General features: G+C 36.3%; 6 protein-coding genes and 1 non-coding gene across 10 annotated transcripts; 5 read left to right on the top strand and 2 right to left on the bottom strand.

The window, feature by feature from the left end:
* Positions 1-265: 265 nt before the first annotated feature.
* On the bottom strand, positions 266-1,278 carry LOC106363980 (cytochrome B5). Its single transcript, XM_013803629.3, has 3 exons — positions 1,087-1,278; positions 793-859; positions 266-696 (listed from the first exon to the last, which is right to left on the bottom strand). The coding sequence occupies exons 1-3, from the start codon at positions 1,171-1,173 to the stop codon at positions 428-430; spliced, it is 423 nt and encodes a 140-aa protein (XP_013659083.2). The 5' UTR covers positions 1,174-1,278; the 3' UTR covers positions 266-427.
* Positions 1,279-2,025: 747 nt separating this feature from the next.
* On the top strand, positions 2,026-3,987 carry LOC106365802 (60S ribosomal protein L13a-4). Its single transcript, XM_013805294.3, has 4 exons — positions 2,026-2,367; positions 3,303-3,419; positions 3,510-3,597; positions 3,695-3,987. Exons 1-4 carry the CDS (start codon positions 2,096-2,098, stop codon positions 3,836-3,838), a joined length of 621 nt encoding a protein of 206 aa, XP_013660748.1. The 5' UTR covers positions 2,026-2,095; the 3' UTR covers positions 3,839-3,987.
* Positions 3,988-4,294: 307 nt separating this feature from the next.
* Positions 4,295-6,592, bottom strand: LOC106365803 (protein XRI1). Of its 3 annotated transcripts, none has more exons than XM_013805295.3 (9): positions 6,423-6,592; positions 6,264-6,291; positions 5,785-5,846; positions 5,605-5,718; positions 5,388-5,530; positions 5,142-5,311; positions 5,020-5,057; positions 4,863-4,946; positions 4,295-4,787 (listed from the first exon to the last, which is right to left on the bottom strand). In XM_013805295.3, the coding sequence occupies exons 2-9, from the start codon at positions 6,281-6,283 to the stop codon at positions 4,513-4,515; spliced, it is 906 nt and encodes a 301-aa protein (XP_013660749.2). In that variant the 5' UTR covers positions 6,284-6,291; positions 6,423-6,592; the 3' UTR covers positions 4,295-4,512. The 3 variants fall into 3 exon arrangements, with proteins under 3 accessions (XP_013660749.2, XP_048595292.1, XP_013660750.2); XM_048739335.1 differs by having other exon boundaries at positions 4,295-4,784; positions 6,423-6,580; XM_013805296.3 differs by having other exon boundaries at positions 6,264-6,592.
* A 1,316-nt stretch (positions 6,593-7,908) lies between these two features.
* On the top strand, positions 7,909-10,200 carry LOC106362592 (putative small ubiquitin-related modifier 4). The gene is made up of 4 exons (XM_013802466.3): positions 7,909-8,052; positions 8,169-8,294; positions 8,374-8,529; positions 8,610-10,200. The coding sequence occupies exons 1-4, from the start codon at positions 7,909-7,911 to the stop codon at positions 8,694-8,696; spliced, it is 513 nt and encodes a 170-aa protein (XP_013657920.1). The 3' UTR covers positions 8,697-10,200.
* TRNAK-UUU lies at positions 10,064-10,135 on the top strand. The gene has a single exon. It is a non-coding gene; the product is annotated as a tRNA-Lys (tRNA).
* Positions 10,201-10,577: 377 nt separating the features above from the next.
* Positions 10,578-12,664, top strand: LOC106363981 (RPM1-interacting protein 4). Its single transcript, XM_013803631.3, has 4 exons — positions 10,578-10,832; positions 11,084-11,506; positions 11,888-12,070; positions 12,444-12,664. The coding sequence occupies exons 1-4, from the start codon at positions 10,623-10,625 to the stop codon at positions 12,474-12,476; spliced, it is 849 nt and encodes a 282-aa protein (XP_013659085.2). The 5' UTR covers positions 10,578-10,622; the 3' UTR covers positions 12,477-12,664.
* A 1,820-nt stretch (positions 12,665-14,484) lies between these two features.
* Positions 14,485-16,069, top strand: LOC106365804 (E3 ubiquitin-protein ligase complex slx8-rfp subunit slx8). Of its 2 annotated transcripts, none has more exons than XM_013805298.3 (5): positions 14,485-14,746; positions 14,942-15,186; positions 15,268-15,325; positions 15,394-15,721; positions 15,813-16,069. In XM_013805298.3, the coding sequence occupies exons 1-4, from the start codon at positions 14,500-14,502 to the stop codon at positions 15,702-15,704; spliced, it is 861 nt and encodes a 286-aa protein (XP_013660752.2). In that variant the 5' UTR covers positions 14,485-14,499; the 3' UTR covers positions 15,705-15,721; positions 15,813-16,069. The 2 variants fall into 2 exon arrangements, with proteins under 2 accessions (XP_013660752.2, XP_013660753.2); XM_013805299.3 differs by having other exon boundaries at positions 15,268-15,329; positions 15,401-15,721.
* Positions 16,070-17,560: the final 1,491 nt, after the last annotated feature.

Genomic DNA, 17,560 nt, shown 5'->3' with positions numbered 1-17,560 from the left:
GAAGAGATAAAGCCAAAGTCATGGAGAATCAACAGTGGAGCTCTCAGTGCAGCAATGTCGCCTAAAGACAAGCTAGGTAGAGAATGGGACTTAACGATCTAGAGAAGGGGAATATATGCATGAAGAGAGATATGCAGAGGTCTCATTCACGCAAATTCATGGGCAAAGTTTCTCAAAGAAAATGGGGAAACTTAGCACGTTTGCTGCTTTTAAAGTGAGTGTTAAGACAACGCTTGAGAGTTGAGAATAATTGTCAGCGAGTGAATGATACTCAAGTTCAACCATGTAATATAAGACAAATAAATGTAGCTGATCCACTTGATCTTCAAAAGAGAATACAATATTTTGAAGTCTTTACAAAACAGACAGATATAAAGGATGGCAAAGAGTGTAACCAGACACTCAAAGACCCAACCCAATAGAGTCCTCAAGAAGAAGAAGGAGTCTTGGTGTAAGAACGGACACCGAGAGCCAAGCCTAAAATAAGAAGAGGAACAAGGAACTGAAGGATCTTAACGAGAAAATCCGAGCTCTTGCTCTGGTTAGACTCGGTCTGCTTAGGAGGAGAAGGAGGAACAAACTTGGTTTTGGCTGGAACAGTGGCTGTATCAATATCACCAACATAGTACTCATCTAGCATAGCTTTTGCAGTCGAACTGTGTCCCACATCCTCAAAATCATCCGTCGCGTCTTTCCCTACAAAAAAAAAAAAAAAAAAAAAAACAAAGATCTGTTTTGTGTAATGAATTTGCTAAAAACTCATAATAAGAGAAGAAGAAACATGCAAGTTACCTGTAGAAGTCAAGATGACCTCGTCACCACCAGGATGGTCGTCCAAAAACTTGGTCACATCATAAACCTATACACACCCATCAAAATTATAATCAAATAGACATGGAGAGTTAGTTTCTTCTTAGGCAAGAATCAACAGTTACATTTTGAATTAACGAATCCTAATTATCAGTGAATTATATAGCTAGCTAACGAAGATTGATCAGATCTAAGGTTACATGCAGATAGTGAGACTGAAAAACTCCAAGATCGTGAATCCAAAGAGTGATAAAGAGAGAGTGGAGTAGTGGGAACCTTGCCGTCGATGACGATCCAACAATCCTGGTTGGTAGTGTGCTGTGAAACCTCCGCTAAGGTGTAAACTTTGCCGCCTCCGCCCATTCTCCAATGAAACACAAACAAAAAACTCAAAAGGAATGAGATATGGAATCTGTTATGGGCCCTTTCACCAACCGCCTTTTTTTTACCCTGTGTAGGTAGGTGTCTGGTGAAGTGATAGGGTTAATATTAATTAGCTTTTAGAGATCTGGCGCCTTGCTAATAAATCTCATTTAGATGCTTCTGCTTAGCTAATCATATCGTATTAATTGCCATATTTTTTTTGTCAACATTAATATATTTAGTTATATATGGCAGACCAAAACAATTTCATTCATATTCAAATAACAATTGTCCAAAAACTTGATGTGGTATTTACAACAAACTATTAAAAACTGATTAAAAATTCAAAATAATGTCTAAAATAATAGAATGGTCGCTTTTTCTCGTCTAATGTAGATAAATTTAAACGTTGTAAGAACTTCTTTCCCAATTTAATCATTTACCGTGCAAATAACACACACATACGAACACAATATACAATGCTTGCAATAGTTTGGATATTTGAACCTTTTTATTCGGATTAGATTTTACTGGAAATTTTTTTTAAAAAAATAGCAAAACCAAGTTCTTATTCATGTATTCACTTGTAGAATCTTACAAATTGTATATTAAAAAAAAAAACCGATGAAAATGTTGGTGATATGAGTTACCCACAGCTTACAAAACAATTCCTACCTACCTACCTCTCAAACTGAACGTTTTGACGAGGTCAGTCTCCTGTGAAATGGGTTTCATTTCACTTTTAAGGACCCGTCTCACTAATGGGCCTTTATGCAGCATATGAATTAATTACTCAGCCCATTAACAAAATACATACGAATGAGACGAAAATACCCTCAAAACCCTTAGGTCAACAACACTTGCTCGGATATAATTTTTGCGAGCCGCTTTGCTTAGACAAGGACGAAGAAAGCACACAAAAATGGTGTCGGGATCAGGCATATGCTCGAAGCGCGTGGTCGTGGACGCGCGGCACCACATGCTGGGGCGTCTGGCGTCGATCGTGGCCAAGGAGCTGCTCAACGGGCAGAAGGTGGTCATCGTGCGGTGCGAGGAGATTTGCCTCTCCGGTGGACTTGTCCGACAGAAAATGAAGTACATGAGGTTCCTTCGCAAGCGTATGAACACTAAGCCTTCTCACGGCCCCATTCACTTCCGTGCTCCCTCCAAAATCTTCTGGCGCACTGTTCGCGGGTTCGTTATATCAATCTCTGAGTGTGTTTACTTGAATGTGTATACGTCACTGGTTAGATGATTGTGTGGTTGTGTGATGTATTTGGAAGGGTTTAGATGTGTGAAAGTTTTGGTCTTTGAAGTGGTCTTAGTCTTAGCTGATTGAAAGTTTCAGTTTTGAAGTGATTTTAGCTGAATTAAAGTGTTTGGGTGTATGTATGATAGGTAACATGTGTGAAAGTTTTGATTTTGAAGTGGTTTGAGCTGAGTGAATGTGTCTGTGTGGTTGTATGATGTATTTGGAAGGGTTGCTTGTGGTGAAAGTTTTGATTTTGAGATGATTTTTTAGCTGAGTTAATGTTTCTGTGTGGCTGTGTGATGTATTTGGAAGGGTAACTTGTGTGTGGTAGTTTTGATTTTGAAGTGGTTATTGAGCTGAGTGAATGTTTTTGTGTTATTGTATTATGTATTTGGAAGGGTTACTTGTGGTGAAAGTTTTGATTTTGAGATGGTTTTTTAGCTGAATTAATGTTTCTGTGTGGTTGTATGATGTATTTGGAAGGGTTACTTGTGTGAAAGTTTTGGTTTTTGAAGTGATTTTAGCTGAGTGAAAGGTTATGTGTGGTTGTATGATGTATTTGGAAAGGGTTGCTCACTTGCTTGTGTGAAAGTTTTGGTTTTTGAAGTGATTTTAGCTGAGTGAAAGGTTATGTGTGGTTGTATGATGTATTTGGAAAGGGTTGCTCACTTGCTTGTGTGAAAGTTTTGGTTTTTGAAGTGATTTTAGCTGGGTGAAAGTTTATGGGTTGTTGTATGATGCATTTGGAAGGGTTTCTTGTGGTGTAAGTTTTTGTTTTGAAGTGATTTTAACTGAGTAAAAGTTACCTCTGTGAAAGTTTTGGTTTTGAAGTGACTTTTAGCTGAGTGAAAGTTTCCTTGTGTGATTTGATTTGCAGTATGATTCCACACAAGACGAAGCGTGGAGCTGCTGCGCTTGCACGCATGAAGGTTTTCGAAGGTGTGCCTCCACCATACGACAAGGTCAAGAGGATGGTTATCCCTGATGCTCTCAAGTTTGTCCCTTTTTTTACCCTCTTCCCTTCCCTTTTCACAGACTTTCTACTTCTGTATCATAATCATCCCTTTTTTTTTTCACTTTGCAGGGTGTTGAGGCTTCAAGCTGGTCATAAGTACTGCCTGTTGGGTCGCCTTTCTTCTGAAGTCGGGTGGAACCACTACGACACCATCAAGGTATGATGCATCTCTTTCTTTCTCCAACCTTTAGGAAACAATCTTTTAAGCTTTATTAGTGGTGTTTGATGTAATTATTAATGTGGGAATGAAACAGGAGCTGGAGACGAAGAGGAAGGAGAGATCTCAAGTGGTTTACGAGAGAAAGAAACAACTTAACAAACTTAGAGCCAAGGCTGAGAAGGTTGCCGAAGAGAAGCTCGGTGCACAGCTCGAAATTCTTGCACCTGTTAAGTATTGAAGAGGAGATCATCATCATCATCACTAGTTGTGTTCTCTGTCTTCGCATGTTTTTGAACCGACCCATTATACTTTATCATTACTTAGGGTGTTGTATGAGATTTTGTCCTGATATTATCTTTCTTGAGTTCCAATTTATTTCTACTCCAACTTACTACACGCTAAGAGAATCACAACAACTCTCTGTTCCACGAGACCAACATGACATGAAATCAAATCCGTATTTGAGAAAAAAATTACTTGAATTTGAAGATATATTTGACGTGATTGATATTTATCGATAGTTTGATTGATATCAGTACATCAAATACGTTTTCACGTGACTTGTATCAAAAGAGTGTCTCACATGACAGATATTCAAAATATTAAATGACGAATTTATATACATAAGGTTGAAAAGATCAGAGAGTTTAAGAGACATGAACAAAGTTTTGGATATTAAAAGTTTCCAACAACATTTAAGAACAAAGAGACTTTTTATACAAACCAAAAAATATCCTAACCAGGGTTTACAGATCCTTCAGCAGTTCCACTTTCTTACAAGAGATACCAAAATGAAAACAAGAACTTGATTCATAATATTAGCCGCTGTACTTTGATTAAAGACCCTTTTTGACTATTGAAGGGCCTATGAGAATAAGGCAAAAAAGTTTAAATTTTCTTTTAACTTAAAGTTTAGCCTCTCGTCCTCATGATTGTGATGCTTCCTTTGCCACCTTCTGTGCGGATTTTAGTCTTCCCAACAACTGGTTTCCCTGAGAACGCTGAGGTTTGGATCACTGGAGCCTCTTCCTTGTCTTCCTTTGCTTTTGCTGGTGGAGTTTGGATTTTCTTGTTGATGTCCTTGAGAGTCATGTCTCCATGAACCCCACACGGTTTGATGAATGCAAATGGGTAGATGATGGAAGATGGAAGCTTTGGAACCGGCCTTGCAAATGACTTCCTACCTGCTATATACATTACAATGACGTTTTTGTTTTCTTCATTTTGTGTGACTCAAAAACGTTTTAGTATATTATTATTACCTTTAAAGATAACATTTGGAGAAGAACGAGTCACTGGCCTCCTAACTTCCCTGGTTTCTGTTTCTGGTGGCACGTTTAAGTACTCTGCACCCAAAACACACATGGAGTTTAGAGAAAGTAAGGCTAGAGATAGAGCAAAGTTAAAGAAGAGTCTGACCTGAAACATCTATCTGGACCTCAGGGGAACCAAAGCTTCTGAGAGAGAAAGAACAGCGAATAGTAATCAGTTACTGAAAGCAAATAGGAGACTTAAACACAAAAAGAAACATGGAAACATACAAGTCATCAGTAGGTAGGGTTTGAGTCTCGGGATCATTCAAGCAATCAGCGTACCACTCCTCTGCATACAGATCAAGTCCCTCCAAGCTTGAGGCAGATGCGTCTTCTGAAAACCCTTGTATAAGCTGAGATCCTTCTGGTAAAAGCTCATCATATGCTTCATCTCTAGCCTAAACACTCATAGAAGAAACATCAATCAGAACATAAAAGAGAAACCATTACCAGAGAGGTCTGTACTGTACTCACGCTTGATTTAAGGATTGAAGAGAAACACTCAGAGCTGAAGAGGGATGTTTCCATAGGCTGGTCTTCGAAATGCAACATCCGACGCCTCTTTACAGCAGAGCGTGTCTCACTCTGCTGCACTTCCATCTTCTTGATGGTTTCATCTGAATCCCCAAACTCATTTAGATTTGAAAATAGACATCTGAAAATCAAAAAAATGATAAAACTTGATTCCAACCTGTTGTGACATGATAACCCAGCTCGCTACAGGCCTTAACCGGGGTGGATTCATCATCAAACATGTAGGAGTGGTCTTCTTGGTTCAATATGACTTCAGTCATGGTCACATCAGCTGGAATCAGAAGAACTATTTTAGTCACAGTGCTGTAAGAGACTAAAATAATAACTAAGAACTTACAGAGAGTAGTAGACTGTGGTGGGTGATCATAGCTCTGCGTTTGCCAATTCCACGAGGGGACACTGCAGACATCAAGTCACATGATCAAAACATCATACTCCACAACATAGCAACCTTAGATACTGAGAGCAATGTGTGTAGTTTAATGAACTAAGAAACCAAACATAGAGCACGGTTACAACAAAAAAGGGGGAGACTTTAGAAACTTGGGAGCATTGGTAAGCTAAAACAAAAGTCTTAAAGACGAGAACTTGATGAAACATTAAGTAACCCAACATTCTTAAAATCACATTTTCATTCCCCAGAAATGAATCAAACCCCCCAAAACCCAGGCATTGAGCACGTGAATCAGACCACTATGACTCTCTATATTACACTAATCAAATCAATCAAACCAAAACAGACACATCAAAAAGCACCAAAATCGAGATGAACAAAGCAGCAAAAAACGAAAGACAGAGAGAGAGAGAGAATGTTACCCATCTTCTCCGTAATCCATCCGAAGAACTAGCCGTTGCCCAGAAAAATGAAAAAAGGTAAAAAATCAATACCACTCAAAATCAAAATACATGCACGCGAGGTATGGAAGACGCAGAGAGCAGTTAATGAATCACTGACTTCTCGCGATATGTGCTTACCTTCACAGAACAAACAAAATATTAAAAGAGGCGACTTTATCTCTCTCTCTCTCTCTCTCTCTCAAGGAAGACACTAGTCAATATTTATGAGAGAAAAGACCATTGCAAAGCACGCTTCCTAGTTTCTCTAATCTGTCGTCGTGCTTCCTCTTTTCTCGCGATTTTTTTTTTTTTTTTTTGCTCCGTATATCATTAATCAATAATCACTTTTTAGATTTATTAATCTCTCACTCCCTCTATCGGTGTTAACTCTCTTGTCAACTGCCACGTTTATTTTTTTTTACTAGTCAGATTCTATTAGTCAATAGTCAGTGATGGCTAATGGTGAATTAATGACGATGACGACGTATCCTTCAATCCCCTCCTTCAATGCATTTTCTATAAAAATCATTATCCAATTGTGTACTCTCTCACATTATTCAACTGAGTTTATAACTCACATATGGACAAAGGTGTTAAAAGTTGCAATAAACGTTTTACCGAATATAACTAAAAATGGTAGGTAATCATAAAATTGGTATGGTTTTTAGAACAAATATTATGTGGGTTAGGAAACAATCATTTCATGGGCCTAAAATAAAATTTTAAGTAAGGCGTATGGGCCTAAGTTATATAAGAAAGGTCCATGTCCTAACTCACCAGACTAACGACGTTAATGTCACGTGGCTATTTTTAGCTAGCACGTGATCTTTCCTTAGAAATTAACTAAACCGCCGTTAATCACTGATACTTCGTTGAAAACGCGCAAGCTGGGATTTAATCGCCGGAAAGAACTGTTGTTTACAAGATACTCTCAGCCAAAGATCAGAAGGAGACCAGAAGCTGGACCAGTGCAATTTAGTTGATGGCTTTAAAAGTGTTGATTTGGGTCTTCTCTTCCTATAAATCAAATGAATATTAGAACCAATAGTATGTGTTGACACGAATACTGCATCGTAAATGGGCAGTACTCGTTAAATGTTAGTACCTGACTTGTGAACTCTAGAGTTCACAAAAATATAGCATTAACTGACCATAAATGTTTAACTGATAGGTTCCTAGCTACAATTAAATGTACGTGGAGCGGTGTGTATATAGTCTTTTCATCTTCATTCACTAGTTTGCACTTTGCAGTATAATACAGTGCTTGTTGTGTCTAGTTTTTTCATTATCATGCATGAGTCTGATATATAGTACAGTCTACAGTGCGTCCTATCTCTAGTATTAGTACTTTGAGAAATTAATGATCTGATCAGTCAGATTGGGTTAATGTAAGCATTGGAAGTGAATAAGGTTTTTGAGTATATTGAGATTTGTGTATACGTTCTTTATTTTAGATTTACCCTAGTACGATCGCCTCATTTGTAAAAATATTTATTGTATATATAATCTCATCATGCTATTCTAGATATATACTCATATACACTACATGTTATCACAGCACTTTTCTCTCTCTTTTCTCATTTTCTCTCCTCCTTGGCCACTAAACTAGATCTATTCCTCTCCTATGTCAACTCTCAAGACATCATCCTCCTCTGCTAAAACCGCACTGGTTTTCAACGCCCTGGACCCTAAAACCCCCTTGATATCCGTCAAGATGGCGGGCATCACCAAGCTCACCACCAACAACTACATCACATGGACGCTTCAGGTGCGTGCTCTTCTCGAGGCCCACGAGCTTCATGGAAAAGACAAGACATAATGCTTTACAGCGCTATTCTTGGCAGCTTGTCTCCTAAGTCCTAACGTGCAACCGATCGTTTCTAGTGCCACAACTACAAAGGAGATCTGGAACATGCTTGCGGGAACATACGGGACACCCACCTTACCACTAGTGTTTCCGCCTCTGTCTCGAGCTCGTCGACTCATGTTACTGTGAGTGTGAAGGGTCAGGTATGTTGAATCTTTACATCATCGAGTTTAACACATGAGACTATATTATATACACATGTGTGTGTGTGTTGTTATATAGGACGAGGAGGAACATAGAGTGTTTAGGATGAGAAGGAACGATAAGATGAGTAAAGTGATGGAACGGTATAATGATGCGAGAGGTGCGGAGTCGGGAACATATGCTTTCTTATCAGAGGGAGGCACGATGATTAATAAGGATAAAACACCTGATGAGGTATGTACATACATTGTTATCATATATATAACTTAATTAAGCCTTTCTGAAAAATGATATTGTTTTACTGTGTTTGTTAGATGGAGATTAAGGATGGATATCAAATTGACGCAATGCTGCATCAACACGGAGGGTTTGGTCCATCTTCTATAAACTTTTTGAGTTGAGTTTTTGTGACGAATGTGTTAGGACACAAATAGCTCATGGTTATGTATGCAAGAAAGAAGACAAGATCTGTTTATTATGTAGCAAGTTTCGAATTGAAATCAAAAGCTGCAAACTTTTAGGAAACTTGTTTTTTTGTATAACAAAACAGTTGGAGAATATAATATATATGTTCAAAAATGCAATATCCTATACCAAAAAATATTATGTTGGATGATTAACACATATAAACACAAACTGAACTATTATCTCTTCCTGCTCTTAAAATGTTTGATTAGCCCAAAGTATTTTGGATTTTTTTTTGTTGGTAAGCTATATACTACTATGGATCAGAAAAAAAGGTGATATGAAAATGGTTTTTATATAATTGGAAGATGAAAGAATTAACAACAAAATGTTTCCGGTTCGTCTACATACCAAATTGATGGTATGGTAAATCTTTAATTCTTAACCAACAGTCAATAGGAGTGTATGGCATGCCTCATTTGACTGGATCGCTGTTAAAGCAGCACTAATTCTTTAGTTTTATTCTTTTATCTTTTGGTTCAGACTGATACGTCGGTTGATAGCTTCCTGGAATCACTGGGTTCTCGAGAAATACTCGACCTCATTTCAGGTGGAAGAAGTATGTAAATCTATTTACTCTTTAGGTTAATTTATGTGTTCTCTTCTTATTGTGTTCTGTCTTTTTTTCCAGGTTGATTGATATGGATGCTCGAATGCATATGACAGATGATGACCTCAAAGCTCTACACCAATGGTAAAATCCATTACAAACTGCTACATGATTTGTTTTCACCATGCTTTTAATTTTAGCTTGACTTACTAGTTGTGTAGAACAAGTGAACAACAGTCCTTAAATTCAGTAGATTCATGATACAATGGCCACTAATAAGATAATATGTATAATGCATTCATCACCATGCTTAGATTTGAGTTCTCTGTTTGACATCCACTTGCTATGTCTTTACAAGGTGTGTTCGTTTTTGCTTTCAGGCCCGAGGAAGAAGATACTTCTTGCTTTGGGATCTAAACGTGGATAGGTTTGCGTCAAGCTTAGGGTGAATGATCGTCAGAAAGGCAAAAGGATCATGCACTTATGCTTGTCATTGACCCTTTTCTTTCTCGTTATATGTATGTCAAGAGACAAAAGTAGGTAGAGTTTTGAGATTAAAACAGTTGTAACAGAGAGAAAAGCACTGATATTGAAAGATTGAAAAGGAATGTTGGAATGGGAAAATAAATTAAGTGTTTTGAGCTTTGGATATTATTTCTCTTGGGGACAATACGACCGAAGCTGGATACAGTTGCTTTGCTATTCATATTCTACTCTGGTCTAAATCAAAAACAAAAGCTAGAGTGAACACCAGCCGTCTTAGCTCAGTGGTAGAGCGCGTGACTTTTAATCCCGTGGCCGTGGGTTCGATCCCCACAGACGGCGTTGGCTTCCTAATATTTTTAAACCTCCACTTGGTAATTTGTCCCTTGTTACATTTTCTTTTGATTTTGAACAGCTAGATTATCAGCAAAAAGTCCAGCCAGGGTATCAACCTTTTGTTCAGAAACCATAACTGAAAACGAAATGAAATATCTGATCCATGGGAGACATTGTTTCAAGCTTTGCACCTTTGTTCTGAATCTTTAACAAGGCTCATGAGATTGGAGAAGAGTCATAGTGGCGGGAGTCCTTTCCCCATCTTCACCTGGTCAAGGCTTTAATTAAATTTTCAAGAATTTACATTTTTTTTGTACTTTAACTAAAATATTTTATTCGTCTAGAAATATAAACCAAAGCCAATTTGCGCGCCGTCTTTGGAGTTGGTGAGTATCGACGACCATTTGGGATGTTTGTCTGATGTTGGACATATGTACCTAAACACGCGTGAAGCACGTCGTATGTTAGACATATTCATCAATCATTCGTCAAAATGCAAAGCAAGTTAAGTCAACGTAGAAACAGTCGTTGTTTTACCCAATCACAAGAAATACAAGTCAACTTTTATGTATCGTCAACGCCTTCGTGTAGACACGTCTCTTTATATTTATGCATCTCTCTCTTTCTCAAAATAATCTTTGTTTCAGAGCCATTGAAGGAGTTCGTCTTTTTTTGGCAGCTAGAGATTAACAACATGGCAGCAGTAAGTCAACGGGTCTAATAGCTTTCTATGTGTTTCACTTTGTGTGTATAGATAGTTAATATCAAATATGCCTTTTAATCTATAGGAACATCACAAATTTTAATTTTGTTTCCTTAATATCAATAGGTTTTGTGGGATTATGATTAGCATCCATAGAGATTTCTGTTTCTTGTGCCTTAGATTTATGTCTCATGCTTGCAATTTAAATGCTCGTCTTCAAAGACATGTCTTTTGGTTCCTTGTGGTTACAGAATCGTCCACACGTGCCCAAGTTCGGAGACTGGAAGGAAGATGTTCCATTCACGGTAGTGTTCGATAAAGCGAGTAGGACGAAGCAAAATGCAAACATGTCTAATCCCAACGAGTATCCAAATATGAATCCAAGTCCTGCGCAAACTCCGAATCATAGATATGACCAACCACCAAACCACAATGCAAGACCAAGACACGAAAGATTCAGTAGCAGAGAAGAAACCGAGTTCAGATCGTCTCCTGTACACAATGAAAGAAACAACAGAGTCAGAGCTCCTCCTCCAGCAGAAACATACAACCATCAAGCATATGGTGGTGGAGGTAGGTCACATGGAAATCCACCGGAAACAAATAGACGTCAACAACATGAACCTCCAAGGGTGCAACCGATACCCAATCTTAGAGGTCGGAACAGTGAAAGGGTACGTACACTTTTATTAATTAACCGAGAATGTTTCCTCTCGAACAAGAAAGAACTTTTAGCCGGTCGAACACGGCTCTCACTCTAAAAAAATATTAAAAAAAAAACATATAAATTGGAATCTGCAACTTTAAATTTTTAGTATAGTTCTGAATTTAGGTCATAGTATTTCAAAAGAAAATCCAACTATTAGTTTTTAAAACTATATCATTATTCGTTTAGTATGATGATAATATTTTTTTTTTAATATGGCATATAAATAATTTGAGACGGCATGTGTGTCAAAAACTTCCAACATGATATCATTTTTACCATTTTTTGGTACAAAATTTGTCACAATTCATCAATATATATATCGCTAAATACATTAATTTTCCCCAAGGTCGCAATTCCGCCGTTTCCAGGATCGGGTTCGGAGAATCAGAGTTACACACTCATCTTTGACAAAGTGAAGGAAGACAGGAGACAAAGTGGGAATGTGAGGTCTTACAATGGATCTTCTCATACCACCCCGACTCGACCACTCAACGACCAACGCCACCAACCGCTACCTTCTAGTCCCAAGGTATTTATATTCGTTTATTTATTGTTATATTGTCATACAGTTATTTGAGTACCTATACAGCTTTGATTAAAGAGTACAGCCATGAATCAAAAATATATCATAGACTACTTTCATTTATGATTATAAGTATATTTTACATGGTAGACAACCTTGACATTCAGTGACAAGCTAGCTTATTATTCCTTGGCTGTACTCTTCAATTACGTACCTACATGTCCTATATCATTAAATAATATTTGGTTGATCCGAGTCTGAGACATATTGAAACATTTTCATAAACTTTTCAGAAAAAAGACTCCTCACATGTTCATCATACGATACGTAAAATATTTGGCAATCTAACATGACGTTCATTGTAAAATGTGATGTGCAGAGTTGCTGCTTCCCTCCATGGGGCCGCAAGTGAGGCAACTCGTTTCTTCTTTTTCATCAAATTCCTTGTTTGTTGTTTGCTTCCGCATAATTTTTTATTTGCTGTTACGTACTACTCTTTTGTGTTTATCTTTTTTATTTCGATTGAAAACACTACAATTTCGTCTCCATTATTGTTATATGAGTTGCATGGTAATGCTTTAGGTTAAATACGTTGCAACCCGGAACATAAGTACATAACAAACACTACATATGATTTGTTTTCATATAGTATATATATTATGTATATCTAAGAAGCTTTTATGAAACTTGTAATATAATATACTTGGGTTTATATATATATATATAGCCCTTGTGTGTTGTGCTAATACAATTTACAATTGAGGTTCAAAGGTACATGAGTGAGTGTTTTAAATGACAAAAATGTACATGAAATGTTGCGTCCGACTTTCAATATTATTCAATAATAAGTTAGCTACTATACTTTTTCTTAGAAAATATACAATTTCCCTTTTATTTTTGCATGTGCTATGTATACTTATACATGTTGTGGGACAAACTACCTCATCCTTTATATACTAAATCACAAGTCACCTATCAAATAAAATTCTGACACATGGAATTTGGTTTACAAATTTAAAAAAAAAAACAAAAACAAAAGAATTTAAATGGCAACAATCAGTTTCGTGAGTTTTGCTTATTTATCTTTTAACTGCTTTTATTTTTTTTATAAATTAAAAATCCCTAATATTTCTCATACCTACACCCATGATCTCATTCTCACGATTTTGGAACGGTTAATATTTCTTTTTAGTTAAGATTTAACTCACAATACCAGTAACTTAATTCAACTCTACTCACTTTCAGAAACTTTGATTCCTAAATTCTTTGTAACAGCCCCTAATTCTCTCTAAAGAGCGTATTCACACTATTGACTCTACAATACTTGATCCATATTGACATGGAGAAACGGTGGCAACAATAGTTTTACAAGAAAACATAAATCTGTAGTGGACAGGTGGTTGTGCGTACTCCAAAGTTTGTTGATGAATGTCAGGTTGGTAACTTTAAAAATGCAGAAACTCTTTATGTTCAATCATAAATTTCTCTTTTTTTAAACTTCAATCATAAATTTCTTTTTTCGTTTTTACAGAAATAGGCAAAAGTTACATCTGGCATGGTGAAATAAATAAACGTTAACAAAACAAGTCCATCAACTTTTCAAAATTGATTAAAAAGTTCTCAATTTGCTTGAATATGCTTATTTTGAATGGTGATGATAAAAAGTTCTGCCTTTTTAGTTTATATGGCTTACACAATCGCAATAACTCAGTATGTTTGTGGTTAATCAAATAATAGATGTGTGTTAATGGTTTGTTTATGTATATTCATCTCCTTCAGATAAATCAAGTTATATTATACAAGTTATATAAAACTGAAATTTGGTATTTCTGTAACAAAACAATATTCCCATGCGTAGCATGGGGCCAAAACTAGTTTGAAACTAAAGCAACTCTCCAGCTGGAAGATATATCAAGAAGAGTGTTAACCCGGAACAATAAGTTAAGCTGGTTTTATAATAAAACTAACTCAGGAATTGGTCGAGAATAGGACCTGATTGGTAAAACTAACAAAAAAGCAGTAGTATTATGTTACAAAATTTATATGTTTTTGTTAATGTATTTATTAAAATGATTGATAAAGCAGAAAATCATTTTATATATAATTATCATATAAAATTAGTGTATGATATATAATTTATTTATTTCAAAATAATATAGATATTTGATATTTATAATATTTATAGATTAATTTTATATTTTTACTATTGAAATAATGTATTATATTAAATTATACATTTAATTAAAAAACTTTTTAAAAGAAAAACGTTTTAAAAATAAATTTCAAATTTAATTTCCAAAATTTAAGTTTAGAATATAAACATAAATTTAAGTATTATAAATACAATAAACTAATTATATTAATTATTTTTAAATTTTTTGTATATTCTAAATGTAAAACGCAAATTTGAAACGGAGTAAAAAAAGACAAAAACCATGCCGTTTCGAACTTGTGGGCCCCCACAAAACCACAACCTCTTCCTCGACACGTGTCAAAATCGCGTTGATGCAAAGACCGCGTGCCTTCTTCGTTTCCGTTTCTTCACCTTCCTTTGGGTGCTTTCTCAATCCTTCAAAAACCCTAATTACACAAAAACATATTTGCTTTCCTCTAATCCCTCTCCGGCCCAAAATTCGCCTCACGGTGAGCGCCACGAACCTCGAATCGAAGAGTTCCCTTCAGGTACCTATCTCTCTACTAATCGTTTGTTATTGATCACGAATGATAATGATTCTCGATTTTCGAATTATCGTTTTATTTCATTCAACCTCGATAAAGTCGAACACTTTCGAATTTGAAATCGCTGAAAATCTCTCAAAGTTTTGTTTTTTACGTTGAGGAGTTTAATCAGAGATTATGTGTGGCTGACACTTACAGGTGCAAAGATGAACACTAATGAGTGGAGATCAACTCGAGGGATCAGACGGAGGAAAGCTGTGTTTGATCTTAATGTGGCACTCACTGATCTTGAAGGGACCTCCGCTTCCGTAAGAGTATCTCCCATTGTGCCTAGCTGTGATCTTCAAAGGGAGTCTGAGCCTTCTCACCCTCCTCCGGCCATGATTGATGTGGATGCTATTGAAGATGATGTTGTTGAATCATCCGCAAGTGCTTTTGCTGAGGTATGTCTGTATGTATGTATGCTCCTTGTTTCAGTGTTTTTTTGTAAAAAGCTCTCACCGGTTTTGTTTTTTTTATTCAAGGCTAGAAGTAAATCAACAGGTGCACGTCGGAGACGGTTAATGGTTGATGTAGAGTCAGGTGAGTTTATACTCTTATTGTTGTCTCTCTCTTGTGTTTGTTTTCTTACTTGAACGGGTTGAGTGCAGGTGGTAGTACGACTAGATTGTCTCCCAACAAACGGAGAAGGGTTCCTCCTAATCAACCTGTCATCGACTGTGAGCATGTGCAGAGTGTGTGTAGCTCAAAGGCTCCACCTCCTCCTCCACCAGAGGAGCCGAAATTCTCTTGTCCAATTTGTATGTGCCCGTTTACGGAGGAGATGTCAACGAAATGCGGTCACATCTTCTGCAAGGGATGTATAAAGATGGCAATATCTCGCCAAAACAAGTGCCCTACTTGTAGGAAAAAGGTGACTGCAAAAGAGCTGATTCGAGTGTTCCTTCCAACCACCAGATGAAGATTACCAGCCACCTTGTAAGGCTTTACTAACGTTAGTTTCTTTCATCTAATGATTATGTGAATCTCTAGATTTGGTTTAGTAAACAGGATAATGGTTGTGTCACAGGTCTAATGGTTTACCTGACTCAAATTCGTCATTATTCGTGTTGGAACATTGAAGGGACTTCGAGGAACTGGCGTTTTAGTTTGAATGTTTCACTTTGTTGGAAGAAAAAAACTTCATTGTTCAAGAAGGCCCTCTCATTGGTAATGTCAAGTTACTAGTTGTTGTCTTATGTAATTTAGATCTTTGAAAACCTCAGTCGATGCCTCTCTCTGTTACTGATGAAAAAATATATATGGAAACAATTTTTGTATGCTGAATCTCATCTAAAATGGTGCATCCTGATCTTATTGTGTATGCCAATTCGCACCTGCGTACTTCTATTTGCGTTATGTATCTGTGTGGTGTCAGTATGAGAAAATAGTGGGAACTAGACATGGAGTTTTTGATCTGAAACTAGGGTGTAATGGTAGCAGAAGATAAGAGTAGAAAAGCTAATAGTCAGGGGTTTCAACCGATCTACTTTATTTATTCACCTCATAAGTATACCTTGAGCTAGTCTGCATAACTTTCGATTCCGACTAAAGTTCCATTCGTAAACCATTTTTAATGTTTAGAGGTTTTTGATCCATATATTTGGTATTCGAACGGGTTTGAATCGGGTTTTCGGATTTTGGTTCTATTTTGTAACACTTCCTAAGTTTCATTCTAGTAAATTTACAAGTACGGATCGAATTCGGATATAACATTTCGGTTTCGCATCGGTTTTGATATATCCGAAGTTTTTGATCCATGTATCTTTACGGCTAGATCTAAACTATTTTAAAATTAATTTTTGAAAAAAAGATATATTTTAAAACTAAACTTATGGTTTTTTTAAAGAGAAATTAGGTTCTATATACATCGTTTTAGTCAAAATTAGGCAAATTCCCTCTACACTATTCAATTCTCCCATATATCCTAAATCTTCTAGAAATTTAAAAGCTTTTTGGAAAAATACAGAGCTTACTGGTTGGTGTTCGTCCTCCTCCACAACGGCCATTACCTGTAATTCTGGAGAACTTTCTCTTATGGCATCTCCAACCCTACTCCATTTTTAACTCCAAACATCATTATGGAGTAAAATCTTCTCCAACCCCACTCTATTTTCAACTCCAAAATAGAGTAATGATTAGGGTTACTCCATTTATGAAGTAATCTTACCCATTACTCCATAGTTGAACTTTTTTATTTATAAAATGGTCTTTTGAATCTTTAATGTTTTTATTTATTACTTAAATAATATCCAATAAATAAATATTTTGCAACGCAACAAGAAGCATGCAGGAAAGATGTTGAATGTGCATTTGGAGTTCTACAGTCGTGCTTCGCCATTGTCAAAGGACCTGTTCGTTTTTGGAAAAAAAATGTGTGACATGACATTATGACTACATGTATAATTTTACATATCATGATAATTGAAGATGAGCGTGAACTCGATGCACCAATTGAACTTGGAAGAGAAGCTCCACCTCCGGATATCGAAATTGCAGAAGATGAAAATGTCCGATTTCAAAATTTGCTCGCTCGATTTAGGATAATTAAAGATAAAGAAGCTCATTTTTCATTACGAAATGCATTAGTTGATCATTTGTGAGAAAAATATTCTAATGCTCATTGTTGAATCCACATATATGTTATCTTTTTTAATGATTTCTTGTACTTTTTAATAATAAATATTTAATTTAAATAATTTATGTTTTAATTATTTATCGTAAACATAAAATAGTTGGGGTTAATTGGTAAATTTTTATAAGTATAAGATATTATTT

This window comes from Brassica napus, chromosome A9 (genome assembly GCF_020379485.1).
Source record: "Brassica napus cultivar Da-Ae chromosome A9, Da-Ae, whole genome shotgun sequence".
Lineage (NCBI taxonomy): Eukaryota > Viridiplantae > Streptophyta > Magnoliopsida > Brassicales > Brassicaceae > Brassica > Brassica napus.
Note: the sequence above shows the minus strand (reverse complement) of the source record. Positions and strands in the feature narration are given on the sequence as shown.

Bases quoted from the DNA above. Each gene is read 5' to 3' on its own strand.
- LOC106363980 (XM_013803629.3), bottom strand. From the start codon at position 1,173: ATGGGCGGAGGCGGCAAAGTTTACACCTTAGCGGAGGTTTCACAGCAC. The intron at 860-1,086 runs GTTCCCACTACT...GGGTGTGTATAG, and splicing joins GGATCGTCATCGACGGCAAG to GTTTATGATGTGACCAAGTT. The intron at 697-792 runs GTAACTTGCATG...TTTTTTTTGTAG, and splicing joins GGTCATCTTGACTTCTACAG to GGAAAGACGCGACGGATGAT.
- LOC106365802 (XM_013805294.3), top strand. From the start codon at position 2,096: ATGGTGTCGGGATCAGGCATATGCTCGAAGCGCGTGGTCGTGGACGCG. The intron at 2,368-3,302 runs GTTCGTTATATC...TTTGATTTGCAG, and splicing joins TTCTGGCGCACTGTTCGCGG to TATGATTCCACACAAGACGA. The intron at 3,420-3,509 runs GTTTGTCCCTTT...TTCACTTTGCAG, and splicing joins GTTATCCCTGATGCTCTCAA to GGTGTTGAGGCTTCAAGCTG.
- LOC106365803 (XM_013805296.3), bottom strand. From the start codon at position 6,283: ATGGATTACGGAGAAGATGG. The intron at 5,531-5,604 runs GTTGGAATCAAG...TTGGGGATTCAG, and splicing joins GGGTTATCATGTCACAACAG to ATGAAACCATCAAGAAGATG. The intron at 5,058-5,141 runs GTATGTTTCCAT...TTTCTCTCTCAG, and splicing joins ACCCTACCTACTGATGACTT to AAGCTTTGGTTCCCCTGAGG.
- LOC106362592 (XM_013802466.3), top strand. From the start codon at position 7,909: ATGTCAACTCTCAAGACATCATCCTCCTCTGCTAAAACCGCACTGGTT. The intron at 8,295-8,373 runs GTATGTTGAATC...GTTGTTATATAG, and splicing joins CTGTGAGTGTGAAGGGTCAG to GACGAGGAGGAACATAGAGT. The intron at 8,530-8,609 runs GTATGTACATAC...TGTGTTTGTTAG, and splicing joins AGGATAAAACACCTGATGAG to ATGGAGATTAAGGATGGATA.
- LOC106363981 (XM_013803631.3), top strand. From the start codon at position 10,623: ATGCAAAGCAAGTTAAGTCAACGTAGAAACAGTCGTTGTTTTACCCAA. The intron at 11,507-11,887 runs GTACGTACACTT...ATTTTCCCCAAG, and splicing joins GAGGTCGGAACAGTGAAAGG to GTCGCAATTCCGCCGTTTCC. The intron at 12,071-12,443 runs GTATTTATATTC...TGTGATGTGCAG, and splicing joins CGCTACCTTCTAGTCCCAAG to AGTTGCTGCTTCCCTCCATG.
- LOC106365804 (XM_013805298.3), top strand. From the start codon at position 14,500: ATGCCGTTTCGAACTTGTGGGCCCCCACAAAACCACAACCTCTTCCTC. The intron at 15,187-15,267 runs GTATGTCTGTAT...TTTTTATTCAAG, and splicing joins CCGCAAGTGCTTTTGCTGAG to GCTAGAAGTAAATCAACAGG. The intron at 15,326-15,393 runs GTGAGTTTATAC...GGTTGAGTGCAG, and splicing joins AATGGTTGATGTAGAGTCAG to GTGGTAGTACGACTAGATTG.